Raw genomic sequence first — 16,772 nt, forward strand, 5'->3', positions numbered from 1 at the left:
TTAACCGACTGAGCCACTCAGTCGCTCCTAAATCACTTTTGGTAACCCTCTTATTGTCTGCTAAAATTCATGCAAAAGCTGAGCTGATGAGATTTACTTGTCACTGTGGTAGTTTTCATCTTCTGGTGGCATGAGTGATTTAATAAGGCCGTTGTTAGATTAGTTTGACATATTGAAAGTAGGTTAACTTAGGGGAAAAAGCTATTAAGAACATGGCATCTATCATAGCAGTAAGCAAACCATCAGCCAAGGTGTAAAAGAATAAAAGTTACATCAGTTGTAACCATACAGCCTGGTGTGGCTATGAGCCAAATACATGTTTTACTTTCACTTTTATGAAATAAAATAGCAGCCATGCAAAGCTTGTAGCTATACGAAATGATTGATTACCTTTATGAAACCTTCACTTTAAAGGACTAATTTTTAACCATTGTTTAAATGAAATTACTATTCAGCTGCTTGCTTCTGCTACACTTAAAAATGAACTAGTGATTTGTTACCATACAAATTCTTTCAGCATTACAGAGGAACAAAATTTTATTAGCCCAGTGTCTTGAGGTAGCAGAATAAACATTGGTATGATTGAGTACAAGCACAACAATATAAACTTCTGAGTTTTTCTTTCTTTTAAATGATAGTAAGCTTAAAATTTTGAAATATCACTTGACTTAAAATGTCAAACATGACAGCAAAAAGAAATCCATGTTCAAAGACATTAAATTTCAATAAACAGTTCATTTGAATTTTTTCCAAAAGATCAGTAATTTATATCTTTATATAATGTGTACCTTTTTTTCTCTCTCTCATTTTTGTAGGTTCTGCCGGAGACTTCCATTTGGCCTCAATGTGAAAGTAAAGTAGAAAATCACATCTGCGTGTGTATTGCTGTCAGGATGTTGATTCACTGGTCATGCCTGAAGAGGGAAATTCTGTTCTAATGGCTGATTGCCAGCAAAAATAGATGCTTATCCTAGATGTCAAGCATCTCTCTTTTTTACTGGAGTGAAAATCCCCTCCAGATACCAACAGAACATCAACTGCAGAAAATGCTTCACATTTTAAGGATGTCAGCAACCTAAATTCATGCGCCCTATCTGTACAGTTGTTGTGGATGGTTTACCATCTGAAAGCTCCTCAAGCTCTTATCCAGGCCCCGTATCTGTTTCTGAAATGTCTCTGCTTCATGCTCTGGGCCCAGTGCAGACCTGGCTGGGACAGGAGCTGGAGAAATGTGGCATTGATGCCATGATTTATACCCGCTACGTCCTTAGTCTTCTGCTGCACGACAGCTATGACTACGATCTGCAGGAACAGGTATTTCCCTACCTTATGTGTTTTATGACAAATCCTGATTGTGTCTGCATGTTTGCATTTCTCTTCAGAGAGCGCTTTGGTGCTCCAGAAAAGCTTGTAGGCTGCCAGCGTTTACAAACTCCTAACCTATTGGGGAGCGTTATGTGATTGGTTAGTCCAGCTGCTTTCTCTGTACTTAGATTTTCTCAGTATGGACCATGCTCTGGCTCAGACTCTAGATCTTGTCCTGGGCAGTGAGGGTTTGGTGACCTGCTGCGTTTGAGTAGTGCTTCTTTCTGTGGGTTAGGAGCATCACACATCATGACCCAGCATCGTTATCACTCGATACTTCTTGACATTCCGGAGTTTAATGTTTCATTTTCATGTTAAACTGCTTCTTAACCGAAGTATGTGTTATAAACCAGTAGCCCTAGAAGCTGGGTAAAAGCACACAGTGTAGCCTTAAGTCATTGTGGATCACCCCATAAGTCGACCATTACACATTTTACTTGATTTCAGTGCTGAGTTGGAAGTGAGAAAGTAAGCAAATCTAGGATCTGTTTTTTTTTTTTTTTTTTTTAAGATTTTACTTATTCATGAGAGACACACAGAGAGAGGCAGAGACACAGGCAGAGGGAGAAGGAGGCTCCCTGCAGGGAGCCCGATGTGGGACTCTATCCTGGGACCCCAGGATCATGCCCTGAGCTAAAGGCGGCACTAAACCGCTGAGCCACCCAGGCTGCCTGCAAATCTACGTTCTTGAGAGAAAAAGCCCAATTCCAGTTCCACTCTCCAAAAGGAGCTCCTGAAGTGTGGCCTGCCAAAAGGGCAGTACAGTTGTCACCAGTGACCACAGGAGCTCTGGGTGACTTTTGTGTGCAAAGGTCACACAAAACAGTGTTTTGTGGCTGCTTTTGTTGTTTCAAACCATTATTACTAACACTGAAAGCAGGAATAAAGTTTCACTAACAGAAGAAAGTGGCTTTGGCCTTCCAAACCACAGAAGAGCCTCCAAGTACTATAAATACAGCATTTCACCACTGTGTTTAACGTTGGTCACTCACCAGCCGTATAGTGTGTGTTACTGCTGTTGTTCCTTATCCTTTCTAGCGGACATAGCCCTATTTTCCTTGCTTCTAGGTTGCTTACTGCCTTGGCTGCTGAGAATTAGGTTAGTGTTTTCAGGGTGTTACATATAACCTAATCAGAGAATATTAGTTATATTGGTAATCACTCTTTTATATCATTTCCTTACTAAGGCTCTTATTATTTTCCATCATCTTCCTAGTAAATGTAAAATATATATATGTTTTTAGGGGCAAATACAATGTTACATCTACAAACATGGAAGAATTTTTATTTCCAGGAATGAGGAAGATACTTCTCTTAACTCAAAAATTGTGTACTCTTAGGATTGTGTGTTAACAGTATCTGTCCAGAATATTTTATTAATGCCAATAAGTTTATTAGCACCAAGTATTTATGTACTGCATGCTGTAGAACATTAAGAAGGGAACGAAACATGGGCCTACTGTTAAGATTAGAATTGACATCTCTGATGAGATGTGTTTGTGATTCCTCTGGTTCCTTTCTCAGTTAGGGCCTGGGGTTCAGGGGCAAGGCAGCTCTCTGTCCCCAATGTTCGATCCTCCTTCCAGGGTGCTGCCTCATTTTTAGGGAGCAGGACAGATAAAGATTAGTGAGAATAGGGGTACCTGGATGGCTCAGTGGGTTGAGTGTCTGCTTTTGGCTCGGGTCATGACCCAGGGTCCGGGGTCGAGCCCCACCTTGGGCTCCCTGCTCAGCAGGGAATCTGCTTCTCCCTCTGCCCCCCTCCCTGCTCCTTCTTGTGTGCAGGCACTGTGCACTCCCTCAAATAAAGAAAATAATAAAAAATAATTAAAAGGATTAGTGAAAACAATGTGTTTGGAGTTGCAAGGAGACTCCAAAGGGAAATAAAGGCTCCTAAAATACTCTTCCCTCAGCCCAATGCCAAGTCCCCTGCTGATGGGGAAGGTCAAATTGAAAATGATCCTTATTTTAAATAAAAGATGACCTGGGAGGTCAGTTTGCCCTGGATGTTACCTTCCCATGACTCTGGGGAGGGATGTACTCACTGTTCCCCCAGGAAGAGAGTCTGGGTTTAGAGCCGAGGGCAGTCTCCCCAACAGGAGGAAGAGGAGTGGATGGCCTTGCCCACCCTCTGTGATTCAGACACTGGCTCACAGTCCTGCTCCCTGGGTCACATTGTGATGGCCTAGCTCCTTGTTTGGAGGCCAGAGGACTTGGCGTTTGGGTGTCTGTTTCCTCGAGGCTTTTTGCAGCCTCAGTACGTAAGTCTAATCTTGGCTTAGAAATGGACAGTTTTAAGGCTATTGCTGCAGCTACCAGCGTTACCTGCCACATTTAATCCCTCATTTTTCCTAATCTTGGTTAAAACAAACACACAAGCTCCTGAGTTCTAAGAAACCGATTTTGTACATGACTTTGGTCTCTGCTGCCCAGAGTGGGTAGAAAGAAAGGCTAATCAGTCCTGGGCCTGTGAGGTGGAATAACCAGCAGGGTTAAGCACCAGTCTCCGATTTGAGCAGTTATAAATGTGGTTGTGGCATCACCTGGTTCCTGAGCTGCCCTAGAGAGCAGCGCCTCCACTGTGGATGCTGGGGATGTGCCACAGTCTGTTTCCCTGAATTCTCTTCCTTCCTTCCTTCCTTCCTTCCTTCCTTCCTTCCTTCCTTCCTTCCTCCCTCCGTCCCTCCCTCCCTCCCTCCCTCCCTCCCTCCCTTCCTTCCTTACCATGCTTCAGTAAGTGCACCTTCCACTAATCAGGAGCTCAGCTGCATGTCACTTTTAGATGTAGGTATAAACCTGGGTTCGAACCTGCCTTGCAGGGCCCCATGGCCCTGGGCATCCTCCTCTGCTTCTCCCCGCCCCCCCCACCTTGAAGCTGTGTCATCTGCTTCCAAGCCTGGAGTCTCTTCTGGAGAGCTGCTCATTGCAGTTATTAGAAGGTATTATCTTTCCCAGTAGATTATACGGTCCTTGAGCATAGAAATCATTTTTTTAAAGATTTTATTTATTTATTTGAGAGAGAGAAAGCAGGAGCAGGGAGTGGTGGTAGAGGAAGAGGGAGAAGCAGACTCCCCACTGGGCAAGAAGCCTGTCGGTGGGACTCGATCCCAGGACCCTGAGATCATGACCTGAGCCAAAGGGAGACACTTCACCCACTGAGCCACCCAGGCACCCCAAAATATTCATCATTTTTGTTTTTGGCTTTTTGTGAAATAATTTCAAATATCAGATGATAAGAATAGGGCAAGGCACTAGGTGCATGCTTCACGCAGTTACCTGTTGCTCATATTTTCCCATTTTTGTTTTATTTCTTTTCCCTCCTTGTGGTTCTCCTTGACCCCAAGAAAATTGGCATGTTTTTTTAAGAGTGGACTTTCTCAATTGGAGAAGGACAAACATTATATGGTCTCATTCATTTGGGGAATATAAAAAATAGTGAAAGGGAATAAAGGGGAAAGGAGAAAAAATGAGTGGGAAATATCAGAAAGGGAGACAGAACATGAAAGACTCCTAACTCTGGGAAACGAACTAGGGGTGGTGGAAGGGGAGGTGGGCGGGGGGTGGGGGTGACTGGGTGACGGGCACTGAGGTGGGCACTTGATGGGATGAGCACTGGGTGTTATTCTATATGTTGGCAAATTGAACACCAATAGAAAATAAATTTATAAAAAAAGAGTGGGCTTTCTTAGATAGCCGTGTTACAGTTATAAAATTCAGGAAAATTAACATCAACACAGTAGTATAGAACATCCGTCAATGTTCCCTTTTTATCTGTTGTCCTAGTAACGTCCATCGTCGCAGCTTTCCTGTCATCTAGGATCCCACTGGAGAACATGCACTGACTTCACTGGTTGCTCCTCCTGGCTCCTTTAATCTGAAATGGTTCCGTATCTTCCCTTTGTGCCTCACGATGTTGATATTTTTGAAGATTACAGACTAGCTGTTTTTGAGGAATATCTTCTAACTTTGTGGTTGCCTGACGTTTGCTCCTGTGTAGAGTCAGCTTATGTGTTGCTGGCAGTGACATTCCTTGAGCGATGTGTTGATGGCAGTGACGTTCCATGAATGATGGTGCTCCCTACTTTTCCTTGCACCGTGGCAGGTGCCCATGATGTCAGTCTGCTTCGTGGTGTCAGTGCTGGCTTTGGTGATGTCTGCCAGGTTTCTCCAGCGTAACCTGAGCATTCTTCCCGTGTAATCAGGTGACCCATGCAGAGAGACTGGCACTTTCACCGTACCTAGATGCTTCCGCCTGAATCACTTCTAACTGATGGCTGCAAAGTGGTGCTTTTTTTCTAGCTTTGTTTCCCCTCTACTTTTAGTAATTGGCATTCTACTGGAATGTCTTATCTTTTTGAGATCAGTAGCCTCGTCATGTAGAGAGCACCACAGCATGCCGGGCGCAGTGCCAGCCATGTGCTGTAGGGACTGCCTTAGTCAGCCCTCATACCACACCTTGAAGGTGGTAAGTATCATTCTGTTTTCACTTGTGTGGAAGTGGGCACTTGGAGAGGTTAGGTGATCTGCCTAAGGCCCACAATAATGAGTCAGGATGTAAACTTGTGTCTGTCAGACCCAGATCACATGCCCATTTTTAATATTAGTTTTATTGTTTTTGTTTTCATACATAATAAATACTGAATGAATAACATAACACTCAGCTGTAAAGGCAAGCTTTAGAAATGATGTGGAATTGATTTACCGTTTTTTACTGTACTTGTGGTTTGTAGAGAGGGGAAACGTTGCATTTGTTTTTGTTCACATTTGAATTAGGAGTTGAATCCCTACAGAGTGAAAGTGGGTGCCATGGCAGCATGCATTGCCCAGACATTCAGAGCATTAAAGTCTCTGTTAAGGGATCCCTGGGTGGCGCAGCGGTTTGGCGCCTGCCTTTGGCCCAGGGCGCGATCCTGGAGACCCGGGATCGAATCCCACGTCAGGCTCCCAGTGCATGGAGCCTGCTTCTCCCTCTACCTATGTCTCTGCCTCTCTCTCTCTCTCTCTCTCTGTATGACTCTCATAAATAAATAATAAAAAAAAATTAAAAAAAAATAAAGTCTCTGTTAAAATAAATTTGAGTTAAGTTGTTTCAAAAAAAACAAAAACAAAAACAAAAGCATAAATATATATATATTTAAGTAGGCTGCTGCAGAACCCAGTGCAAGCTACCTGAACCCATGACCCTGAGATCAAGACCTGAGCTGAGATCAAGAGGTGGACATCTAGCTGACTGAGCCACCCAGGTGCCTCCCCAAAATATTTTCTAGTCTTACTTAAAATTGGCCAGCAGGGAAGCTACATCAAAACCGTAACTTAGAAGGGGGAGTTTACTTTTCCTGCTCAGGGTTGTGCTGGGTTGATGGTCAATAGCAAGTTCCTCATAGTTTGCCACGAGTAGGAAGAGTTATTTTAGGAAGATAGGACTACCTTTCACTACCCCATTCTTAGAACCCCACACATACTTGGTTTTCTTCTATAATTAAGTAAATCAAGACTATCATCCAGGAAGTTATTAAAACATTTATGTCTTTAGATATTAATGTTCTCAACATCATGAAATCTTTACTAAGAGCCTTTTTTTTCTTTTTAAGATTTTATTTATTTATTAATGGGGGGTGGGGCAGAGACACAGGCAGAGAGAGAAGCAGGCTCCATGCAGGGAGCCCAATGTGGGACTCGATCCTGGGTCTCCAGGATCATGCCCTGAGCCAAAGGCAGATGCTCAACCACTGAGCCACCTGGGTGTCCCAAGGAGCCTTTGATTATCACAGAAAACCCAGCTTGGACTTACTTACACAGAAGTGGTAGTAGAGAACAGCACACCATGTATTGCAAGGCAGCCACAAGTCAGAGTGCTCACTTTCCATGCCCTGTACCTTCTCAGCGGCCCTGTGCTCTCCATCCTGTAGGTGGAGGTGCTTACACATAGTGGCTCAGTTCCTTGCTGAGGGTCACACAGCTAGTCCATTTGGGAGCCTTTATTGGTTTAAAAGGTTGGAAATGTCCAGGGGTACTCAGCTGGTTCAGTCAGTGGAGACTGCGACTCTTGATCAGGATTGTAGGTCTGAGTTCCATGTTGGATGTAGAGATTACTTAAAAACAAAATCTTGGGTCACCTGGGTGGCTCAGCAGTTGAGCACCTGCCTTTGGCTTGGGGCATGCATGATCTTGCTGTCCTGGGATCAAGTCCTGCATCAGGCTCCCTGCATGGAGCCTGCTTCTCCCTCTGCCTGTGTTTCTGCCTCTTTCTCTCTCTCTGTGTCTCTCATGAATAGATAAATCTTAAAAAAAAAAACTTTAAATAAATAGATAAAAACTTGAAATGTCCAGAGGCTAGGGCTGGCCTCAGTGGCAGCTTGACCTGGGGCCTTCTGTAGTCTCTGCCCCACTGTGAAACTTTTGTGTATTATCTATTGCCTTTATTCTCAAACACACCCTGCCCCCTCCGTCCCCCCTCCACTGTAGCCCCAGACTCCCACCCTCATTTGTGTGAGCACAGCAGGCAGAGCCAGGTCTCCTCCTGGTAGAGCAGCTTGGTCATCTCCCCGATTCCTGACCCACCTTCCAGGAGGAGGGGACACCTGGAGCCATAGGGACCAAGAATTTGAGAAGAGGGTGCCCCAGGGGTAGTCTGGGGGTAAATAGGGTACTGAGCTGTCAAAAAGCAGCCTTCTGGGCGCCTTGGTGGTGCAGTCAGTTAAGTGTCCCACTCTTGATTTCAGCGCAGGTTTTTTTTGTTGTTGTTGTTTTTTTAAAGATTTTATTTATTCACAAGAGACACAGAGAGAGAGATGCAGAGACACAGGCAGAGGGAGAAGCAGGCTCCATGCAAAGATCCCGACGTGGGACTTGATCCCGGGAATCCAGGATCATGCCCTGGGCCAAAGGCAGACGCTAAACCGCTGAGCCACCCAGGGATCCCCTCAGCTCAGGTCTTGATCTCAGGATCGTGAGTTCAAGCCCCATGTTGGGCTCTGTGCTGTGTGTGTGGCCTACTTAAAATAAACAAATAAATAAAATTTTAAAAATCCTTTCAAAGTACCTGCATACAAAGTGGCATTTACTTCTAAAATGCTTTTAAGTTTGGGGAAATGTTCTTTGGTTGTACTACATTCTGAGACTTGTGTTTGAAACAAATGAACCATTTGTAGTGATATTCAGTCGTCATGATTTTGTTCTTTTTGTTTTTTGAAGGAGTTTCATCTTTGTACACTTCCTCCGAGATTGCTCTTTCATGATCGTCCCTAAATCTGTGTGATTGCTTTAGGTATTCTTTATGTTAAATTTTTTTAGTTCCACATAGGGAGCAACCATGGATTCTGCACAGAAATACAAGAGGGTTTTTTTCCTTCTGCTTTTGAGTACGTAATGACCAGGGTGGTAATGAATGGGTGAATATTCACAAAGGTTGTGTCTGTCTAATAACACTGAGATAGACAAATAGCACATTGTACCATAGACACAAGCCCCGGTGTGCCCTACAGCTTCAGCACGCTCCTGGTGTCTGGAGGAGAACCCAGCAGTGTGGCCTGTCTTCCGCCCCTTCTTTTGTCCCTTCTTTCGGGGCAACTGGCACCTGCCTCACTAGCAGTTTCTGTCCAGGCCTGAGGGCCTCCCCAAGCTCCACTGCTTTCTCTGTCTCTTAAAGGGCCCTGGGCCTCAAAAGGGTACATTTCCCAGAGGAGAAAGCAGGCTCCAGTGTCTGTTCCCCTGTGCCGGCAGCTGCCCTCATCGAGGACGAGGACAGTTGCCCCTCCTTGTCTTTTCAAGGCCTGGATACTTTTGCAGTCTCTTAATGTTTCAAGACAGGTGTTGTGTGTTGGTTTGGTTTGTATTTTATCTGGCTTTTCTGGTTAGGCTGGGCAGGGGAGTTGGTCTGCTGCCAGTTACTTTTTTTTTTTTTTTTTTGGTAAAGACTTTATTTTAAAATATTTTATTTATTTGTTCATGAGAGACACACAGAGAGAGGCAGAGACACAGGCAGAGGGAGAAACAGGCTCCATGCAGGGAGCCCGATGTGGGACTCGATCCTGGATCTTCAGGATTAGGCCCTGGGCTGAAGGCGGCGCCAAAACGCTGAGCCACCCTCGCTGCCCGTAAAGACTCTTTACAGTAATTTTGGTTCCCAGTAAAATTGAGAGGAAGACATTTCCAACATAATCCCCTGCCCCACACATGAAGAGCCTCTCCCATTATTAACATCCCCACCCAAAGCAGTACCTTTGTTAGCAAATCTGCACCAATACGTAATCACCCGAAGTCCATAGCTTACGTTAGGATTCACACTCTGTGTTGAACATTCTCTGGGTTTAGACAGATGCATAGTGAGGGACACATATCCATCATCACGGTATCCCGCAGAGTGGTTTCCCTACCCCAAACATCCTCCCTGCTCCACCTGTTCATCCCCCTCCCTCAAGCCCTGACAGCACTGATCTCTTTACTGCCTCCATCATTCTGCCTTTTCCCGAATGTCCTTTCACCTAGTAATATGCATTTAAGGTTCTTCGAGATCGTTTTGTGGCTGGATAGCCCAGAGCTTTGTGACACTGAATAATATTCCATCATCTGGATAAATCACAGTGTACTTGTCTATTTATGTACTGAATGACATCATGTTGTAGCACATGTCAATTTCCTCCTTTTAAAAGATTTTATTTATTTATTTATTTATTCATGAAAGACACAGAAGGAGGCAGAGACACAGGCAGAGGAAGAAGCAGGCTCCATGCAGGAAGCCTGATGTGGGACTGAATCCTGGGACTCTGGGGTCACCTCTTGAGCCAAAGGCAGATGCTCAGCCACTGAGCCACCCAGGTGTCTCACAATTTCCTCCTTTTAAAAGGCTGTATAATATTCCACTGTGGGAATATGCCCCATTTTGCTTATCCATTAGTCAGTGGACACTTGGGTTTCTTCCATGTTGTAGCTGTTGAGAATAATGGTGCCATGAACATGAAATAGTATCTCTTTGAGACCCTGCTTTCAATTTTGGGGGGTTATGTACTTAGGAGTGGAATTGTTGGATCATATGGTAATTGTTTGAAATTTTTTGAGAAACTGCCAGTAGCTGTACCATTTTACATTCTCACCAACGTACACAGGGGTCCAATTTCTCCACAAAATTACTAAATTACTGTTTCATTATTTTCTGTTTTTTTTTTTTTTTTTTTTTAATACTAGCCATCCTGATGGGTGTAAGGTAGTTTCATTGTGGTTTGATTTGGACTTTCCCCAATGATCAGTGATGTTGAAGATCTTTTCCTGTACTCACTGGTTATCTGGGTGTCTTGTGTGGAAGACTGTCTTGCCCATTTTTAAATCGGGCTGTTTATTGCTGTTGTTAAGTATTAGGAGTTCTCCATATGTGTTAGTGTTAACCCCCCCTCCCCCCAATCAGAGACATGGTTGCACATATTTCCTCCCATCTTGTGGGCTGCCTTTTCACCCTGTGGAGAGTGTCTTTGTTGTACAAAATAGAAAAATTTTCATGAAATTTGTCTATTTTTTCTTTTGTTGCCTCTGCCTTTGGCATCCTGTCCAAGAGATCTCTTCCACAACTAATGTGAAGCTTTGCCCTATGTTTCCTCCTAGAGTTTTATAGATTTAGCTCTTATATATAGGCCTTTGATTCACTTCTGTTTGGATTTTGTATATGGCGTGAAGTTTGGATCCAGTGACATTCTTTTGCAGGTGGACATCCAGTCTTAACACCATTTGTGCAAAGACTCGCTTTCCCACTGAGTGGTTGTGGCACCCTTGTTGAACATTGTTTGCCCACATATGCGAGGGTCTCTTTTTGGTTTCTGTTCTGTTCCTTTGGTCTAATGTCTTTCTGCTAATACCACATTATTTTGACTACTGTAGCTTTGTTGCAGTGTATCTTCTAGCTGGGAGGCCATCACTCTAGAAATGTAGCTGCATTATTGATATTGGCAGAGGTTCAGTAAAAATAATCCCGGTACTGATAGCTAAGTGGACTGGTGATGTCTGCCTTTGGCACAGCTTGCTTATTCCTGGAGCCACTTAGAATGTGCTCTTGCATTGTTCCCCTGTAAGATTGTTCGCCTCCTGAACAATAACTCCTACAAAATATGACCAGTCCTAGGTTCCTCCAGTGTCTTATCACATGTGCTGTATTTCAACATTCATTCATTCAGTAGGCACTGATTTAAGTAAACCTTACACATTGGGAATGTGACAGTACAGTCCGAGTAGGAGTTAGCACTGGTGATGGGTATGCAAATTAATGTCCACAGACATCCTAAGATACCATGACATAATGGTTTTCATGGGGAGTGGGGAGTAAACTCCTCAAATGGAATAGAGAAAAGGTTTTGAATATAAATAATTGCATTTTTAAAAATAAATAATTACATTATGTAAAATACACATGTCTGCTTTTTAACTCTCCACGTGGATGCCCATGAGATGCCACAGCAGGCGCCAGGAATACAGAGCTGACTAGGGACGGTCTTCAAGAGAGAGCTGCTGGTCTCGGCATCTGTAAAACACTGGCTGTGCAGAGCTTGGGACACTGCATTCAGGGAATGATGGCAGTGGGGATGACAGAGGAGAGACCAGTTGAGCAGTTGAAGGGAGGAAGAAGGGAGAGTACATGCAAGGTCACAGAAACAGGAAGGGTCTGTGTTGTGAGGCCAGAGAAGAGCAGGGCTGGGAGTCCGATTGGGGGATGAGACTGGGAGGGTGAGCAGACCGAGCCTGACGAGCCTGATGGGCCGTGTTGGGGGTTGCATTTCAGTCCCTGAGACAGAAAGACTCTTTGCTGTGCACACCAGCACTGCAGATTGCCTGTGTGCTGGTAGGTAAGCTAGTTGGGCACCTGAGGGCAAGGAGGCCAGTGAGGAATTGTCACTGTTGGCTGAGGACCTAGCTGGAAAAACATAGATGTCATTAAGCTGCCATTAGGCTTGTGTTTTAGAGACAATTTGCCATTTTTTTGAGCAGTGAGAAGTGGATATATTACTTAGGCCCTTCCTCAAATTCTAGCTGTATCTTTTATTCACAAGCAACCAAAAATTTAGCCTAAATTGGCTTATGAGGAGAAAAAGTCTCCTATAACTGAATTTGGAGAAGTAGGGCTGGCCCCAGCCTGGTTTAGTTCAGAGCTTTCCCAGGGTCACAAGGGCTCCTGCCCTGCCTCTCTACTCGCTTTCCTCTGTCAGCTTGGTTTTGCAGCCAGCTCCCGGGAAGGCAGAGGGCAAATGAAAGTGAGCGTGGTTCTGGCTTCCAAAGGGGGTGTTCCCTTTTATTTTATTTTATTTTATTTTGCTCCTTTTCAACTGCCCATGTCTGATGGGTCACACGCCTATGTGTGAGCCAATCTTTGTAGCTAAAGGGATGAAACGTGTGGATTTGTATTAAGCAAGTCAGGGCCCAAAGATGGGGGTGGCACCAGTCCCATTCAGACACTTCAGGGTTTTGGTTTTTCAGGGTGCTGTTAACAGGAAGGTGTGGGAGGCAGGGGTGGATGCTGAGCAGCTGATGGAGACGTCATCATCCCAGCTGTATTTCAGAATGGTGTGTTCTTTTTCTCTCTCCAGTTCTCCGTTTCCTTTTTGACAGAAGGCAGCAAGAGAAAGTCAATCAAAACTCTAGCCTTATGTCACCTCACAGGAGTGTCTGGAAAAGTACTCGGCAATAGATTTCTACGCGGAGAACGTTCTTTAGCCATATCTTCTTTTGGTACTTGATAATTTTTCTGTCTTTAAGATGATGCCTTTGAAAAATCATGCTTGACTTTGCCGTTTAACAAGTAGACCTTTGGCACATGGCCAATATTTTATGTTTGTGCCTCAGTGGACTTGTAATGAGCAGAGCATAGGGGACTGAAAACGTAACAATAAAAGAGAAATATCTTGAACTGTGTTTTTATACTGTTTTCTTTTAAAAGCTTATGATTAGCTCAGTGTTACTGTTTCATTAAGTCCTAATACATTCACACAGTATATGAAGCTAGAAAAAAGGAGTAAAGGCACTCTCAGATATAGTAAGTGGAAAACCCAGAATGCACAGTGTATCTACTACTCTGTTGTTTGTGCAGCTTTTGCTACACAATACACACTTGATAATGTTTCTGAGTGAAGTCAATGTGAAATTACAAGGCAAAACAGCGCATATCTGCAAAATTTCTAAAGTCATCCTCACAGCTAACATTGTTTGTCTCACAAATAATGGCAAGCCGCTTTATGTATTTTCATTCTGTCAGAAGTGAAAACGAGAAGCCAGCTTCCCGCTCCGACCCAGCTTTGTGGCGGGATGTTGTCCAGGGTCACACTGTGGTGCCAAGCTGTGGCTTCTGCTTGACACGGTGCTGAGGGGACCTCTGTATCTTCATATTCGTGTAACTCTTCAACTGAGAAGCTTCCACCTACCTCTGACTTGGGAATGACTAATCTACACTATGATGACATGTGAAAAGGCAAATATTAAGAGAAGAATCTAACAGAATTTTATAAATGCCTTTTATTTAGGCAATTAACATGTTTAGTTAAATTCATGTCTGTGAGTTAATGTCAGAATTTGGGAATATCTTTGTTTGAAGACATTTTCAAAGACAAAAGCCATGAAGTCTTATTACAGATCAGTATTAACAGGGCAGCTAGGGAAGAAAAAGAAGACACTTCCAGCTTAGAAAGGAAGAACTACAACTATATGTGGTTCGCAGATGCCACGATCTTGTATATAGAAAACCTTAAGGAATGAAAAATTAGAAAATTCCATTTACAACAGTATCAAAAAGGATAAAATACTTCAGAATAAATCTAATAAAAGAAGCGCAAGACTTGCACACTGAGAACGTCACTGAGAAATGAAAGACAATCTCGTAAGTGGAAAGCCCTCCCATGTTCATGATCAGAAGACTCCATGTCATTAAGACAGAAGTGCCTGGTGCATTGATGCACACACAGCCTTGTCAGAGTGCCCACTGCCTGTGTTGCAGAACTGGCAAGCTGATCCTGAAATCCATATAGACCTCTAAAGGGACTCTGAATAGCCAAAAACATCTTGATAAAAACAACAAAGTTGGAGGACTTACACTTTCCAATTTCAAAACTAACTATAAGGCTACAGTAATCAAGACAGCTTGATATTAGCATATATATGGCTGTATGAAATGAAACCAGGTGTTCAGAAATGAGCCTGTATATCCATGGTCTAACTAGCCTGTTCAAGGGGGGAAAGAATAGTCTTTTCAGTGAAAGATGCTGAGACAACAGAGTAGCCACCTGTAAAGGTGGGTGGACTCCTACTTCATACCACATACATCTACTCCACTTGGTTTCTAGACCTCAATAAAAGAGCTAAACTATAAAGCTCTTGGAAGAAAACGTAGGAGTGAATATTTATGACTTGGAGGAGGCAGTGATTTCTTAGGACACCAAAAACAAGCAGCCGTAGAAGAAGACCTCAGTAAATGAGACTTTATCACAATGAAAAACTTTTGTGCCTCAAAGGATATCATGGAAAAAGTAAAAAAAAAAAAAAAAAAAAAACCATAGAATTAGAGAAAATATTTGCAAATCCTGTATCTAATGAGAGATGCATGTTCAGAATAGATAACTTTAAAATGGACCAAGTATTGAATAAGCCCTTCATATATCTTCTCTGGAAGAATGACAGTAAGTACATGAAAGGATGCCTCACTTCATTAATCATTAGGGAGATGAAGGCCGTGATGAGGCATTACTTCATGTGTGCTGGAATGGCTAAAATAAAAACCCAGGTGATGATGAGAGTCCGTGAGGATGTGGAGGAGGTGGGGCCCTGAAATGTTGCTGGTGTGATGGTGATATGTAGCTGCTTTGAAAATAGCCTGTCTGTTCTTGAGATGGTTGAACACAGAGATGCCATGTGACCCAGCAATTCTGCTCCTAGGTATATAATCAGGAGAACAGAAGATATGCATCCATACAAAAACCTGTATGTGAATGTTCATAGCAGGTAAAAACAATCCAGATGCCCGCCAGTGCCTTCATAGCTGAAAGGAAGTATGTCCTTGCAGTGGAATATTAGGAAAGAGAAGTGGAGCACCTCTACTGCCACAACATAGATGAGCCTTCAAAAGCTTGCACTGAGGGAAAGAAGCCAGCCACAAAAGGAAGTCTGTTGTATCATTCCATGTATATGAAATGTGCAGAATAAGCAGATCCATAGAGAGAGCAGGTCCGTAGTTCCCAGTGACTCAGGAGAGCCAAAGTAGTGGTAGAAAGTGCCTGCTAACGGTACAGAATTCCGTTTGGGGTGATAAATAGGTTTTAAAATTAGGTAGTGGTGATTGTTATGTAATCACCAGTGTGAACTATACTAAAAAACCACTGAATTGCACACTTTTAAAGAGTAAATTTGGTTGTCTCTGTATTATTTGTCAGTAAAGCTGTTATTTTTTTTAAAAAATGAGCATTAACAGATGAACATTTGTCTTTGATTTTGATGTTGAGGGAATGCTAACTTTGAAACCCAGTTAAGCAAATGTTATTTCATCCCCTCCCCGAAAGAATTTCATTCTTCTTGTTAGTAGATCTGGGAACAAAAAATTATACTGAATTATAATTTGAAATCCATCAATTAAAAAAATTGTGAGAATGTATTTCCTTTTTGTAAAAGTAACTACAGTTATATCCTTGATCATCTTCTTGTCCTGTGAAGTTTAAAATGTTATCTGGCTACCTGAAGAAAAATAAATTTGCCATCCCTTGCTCTAGCGCCGCATTTCTTCTGCTTGGTGTTCCTCCCTTATTCTAGCCCAAACTTCTGTTCACTGTTTAAGACTCCACTTCAGTGACCCTCCTGTAGGAAGGGTTGGCTTATCAGCCAGGCCCTTTTTAGGCCTCCTGAGTGCTTTCTGTAGACCTCTATGGTAGCAACAGCCATTCCCAGGCATCTGCCTTTGTGTCTGTATTTGGTACCAGACTGTGCACCTCTGACAGGCAGGGCCTCTGCTGCATTCATTCCTATGACCCCTAGTGCCCCAGGGAGAACAGTCAAGTCCTCACTGGATGGATGGGTGAGAGTACATTCATGGATAAACCTGAAGATGCCAGATATCTGTCCGAAGTGAAGAGCCACAAGAACTCTTCGAGTTTCTCCATTCTCGTGCCTCAGTAAATTTTCCATTAGCAACAACTTTGACTACTATAGGAGTATGATGTAATTACAAGAAAAATCAGAAAGTCTGTGTCTTCTCCTCCTCACTGAGATAAGCTTCTCAGTGATCTCTTAGTTCATTTTCTCTGAGACCTTTTAGTGCACATTTATATGTGTGTGTGTGTATGTGTGTGTGCGCGCGCACACACGTGTTAACAAAAAGTGAGATTGTACTTTTGTATAAACGATTTCTTCTACGCATACTGTGTATAGCTTTCCAGGTCAATAAATATGCTTCG

The 16,772-nt window shown here is 43.2% G+C and overlaps 1 protein-coding gene across 4 annotated transcripts in view; it reads left to right on the top strand.

Annotated features, from left to right (window-relative positions):
- KIAA0232 (KIAA0232 ortholog) overlaps nt 1-16,772 on the top strand; it is an 89,638-nt gene that overhangs the window by 37,039 nt on the left and 35,827 nt on the right. For all 4 annotated transcript variants that reach the window (XM_041751624.1, XM_041751626.1, XM_041751627.1 and 1 more), the window contains exon 2: nt 816-1,314. In XM_041751624.1, coding sequence (XP_041607558.1) covers nt 1,084-1,314 — 231 coding nt within the window. In that variant the 5' untranslated portion in view covers nt 816-1,083. The remainder of the gene's footprint in view (nt 1-815; nt 1,315-16,772) is intronic.

This window comes from Vulpes lagopus, chromosome 4 (assembly GCF_018345385.1).
Source record: "Vulpes lagopus strain Blue_001 chromosome 4, ASM1834538v1, whole genome shotgun sequence".
Taxonomy (NCBI): Eukaryota; Metazoa; Chordata; class Mammalia; order Carnivora; family Canidae; genus Vulpes; species Vulpes lagopus.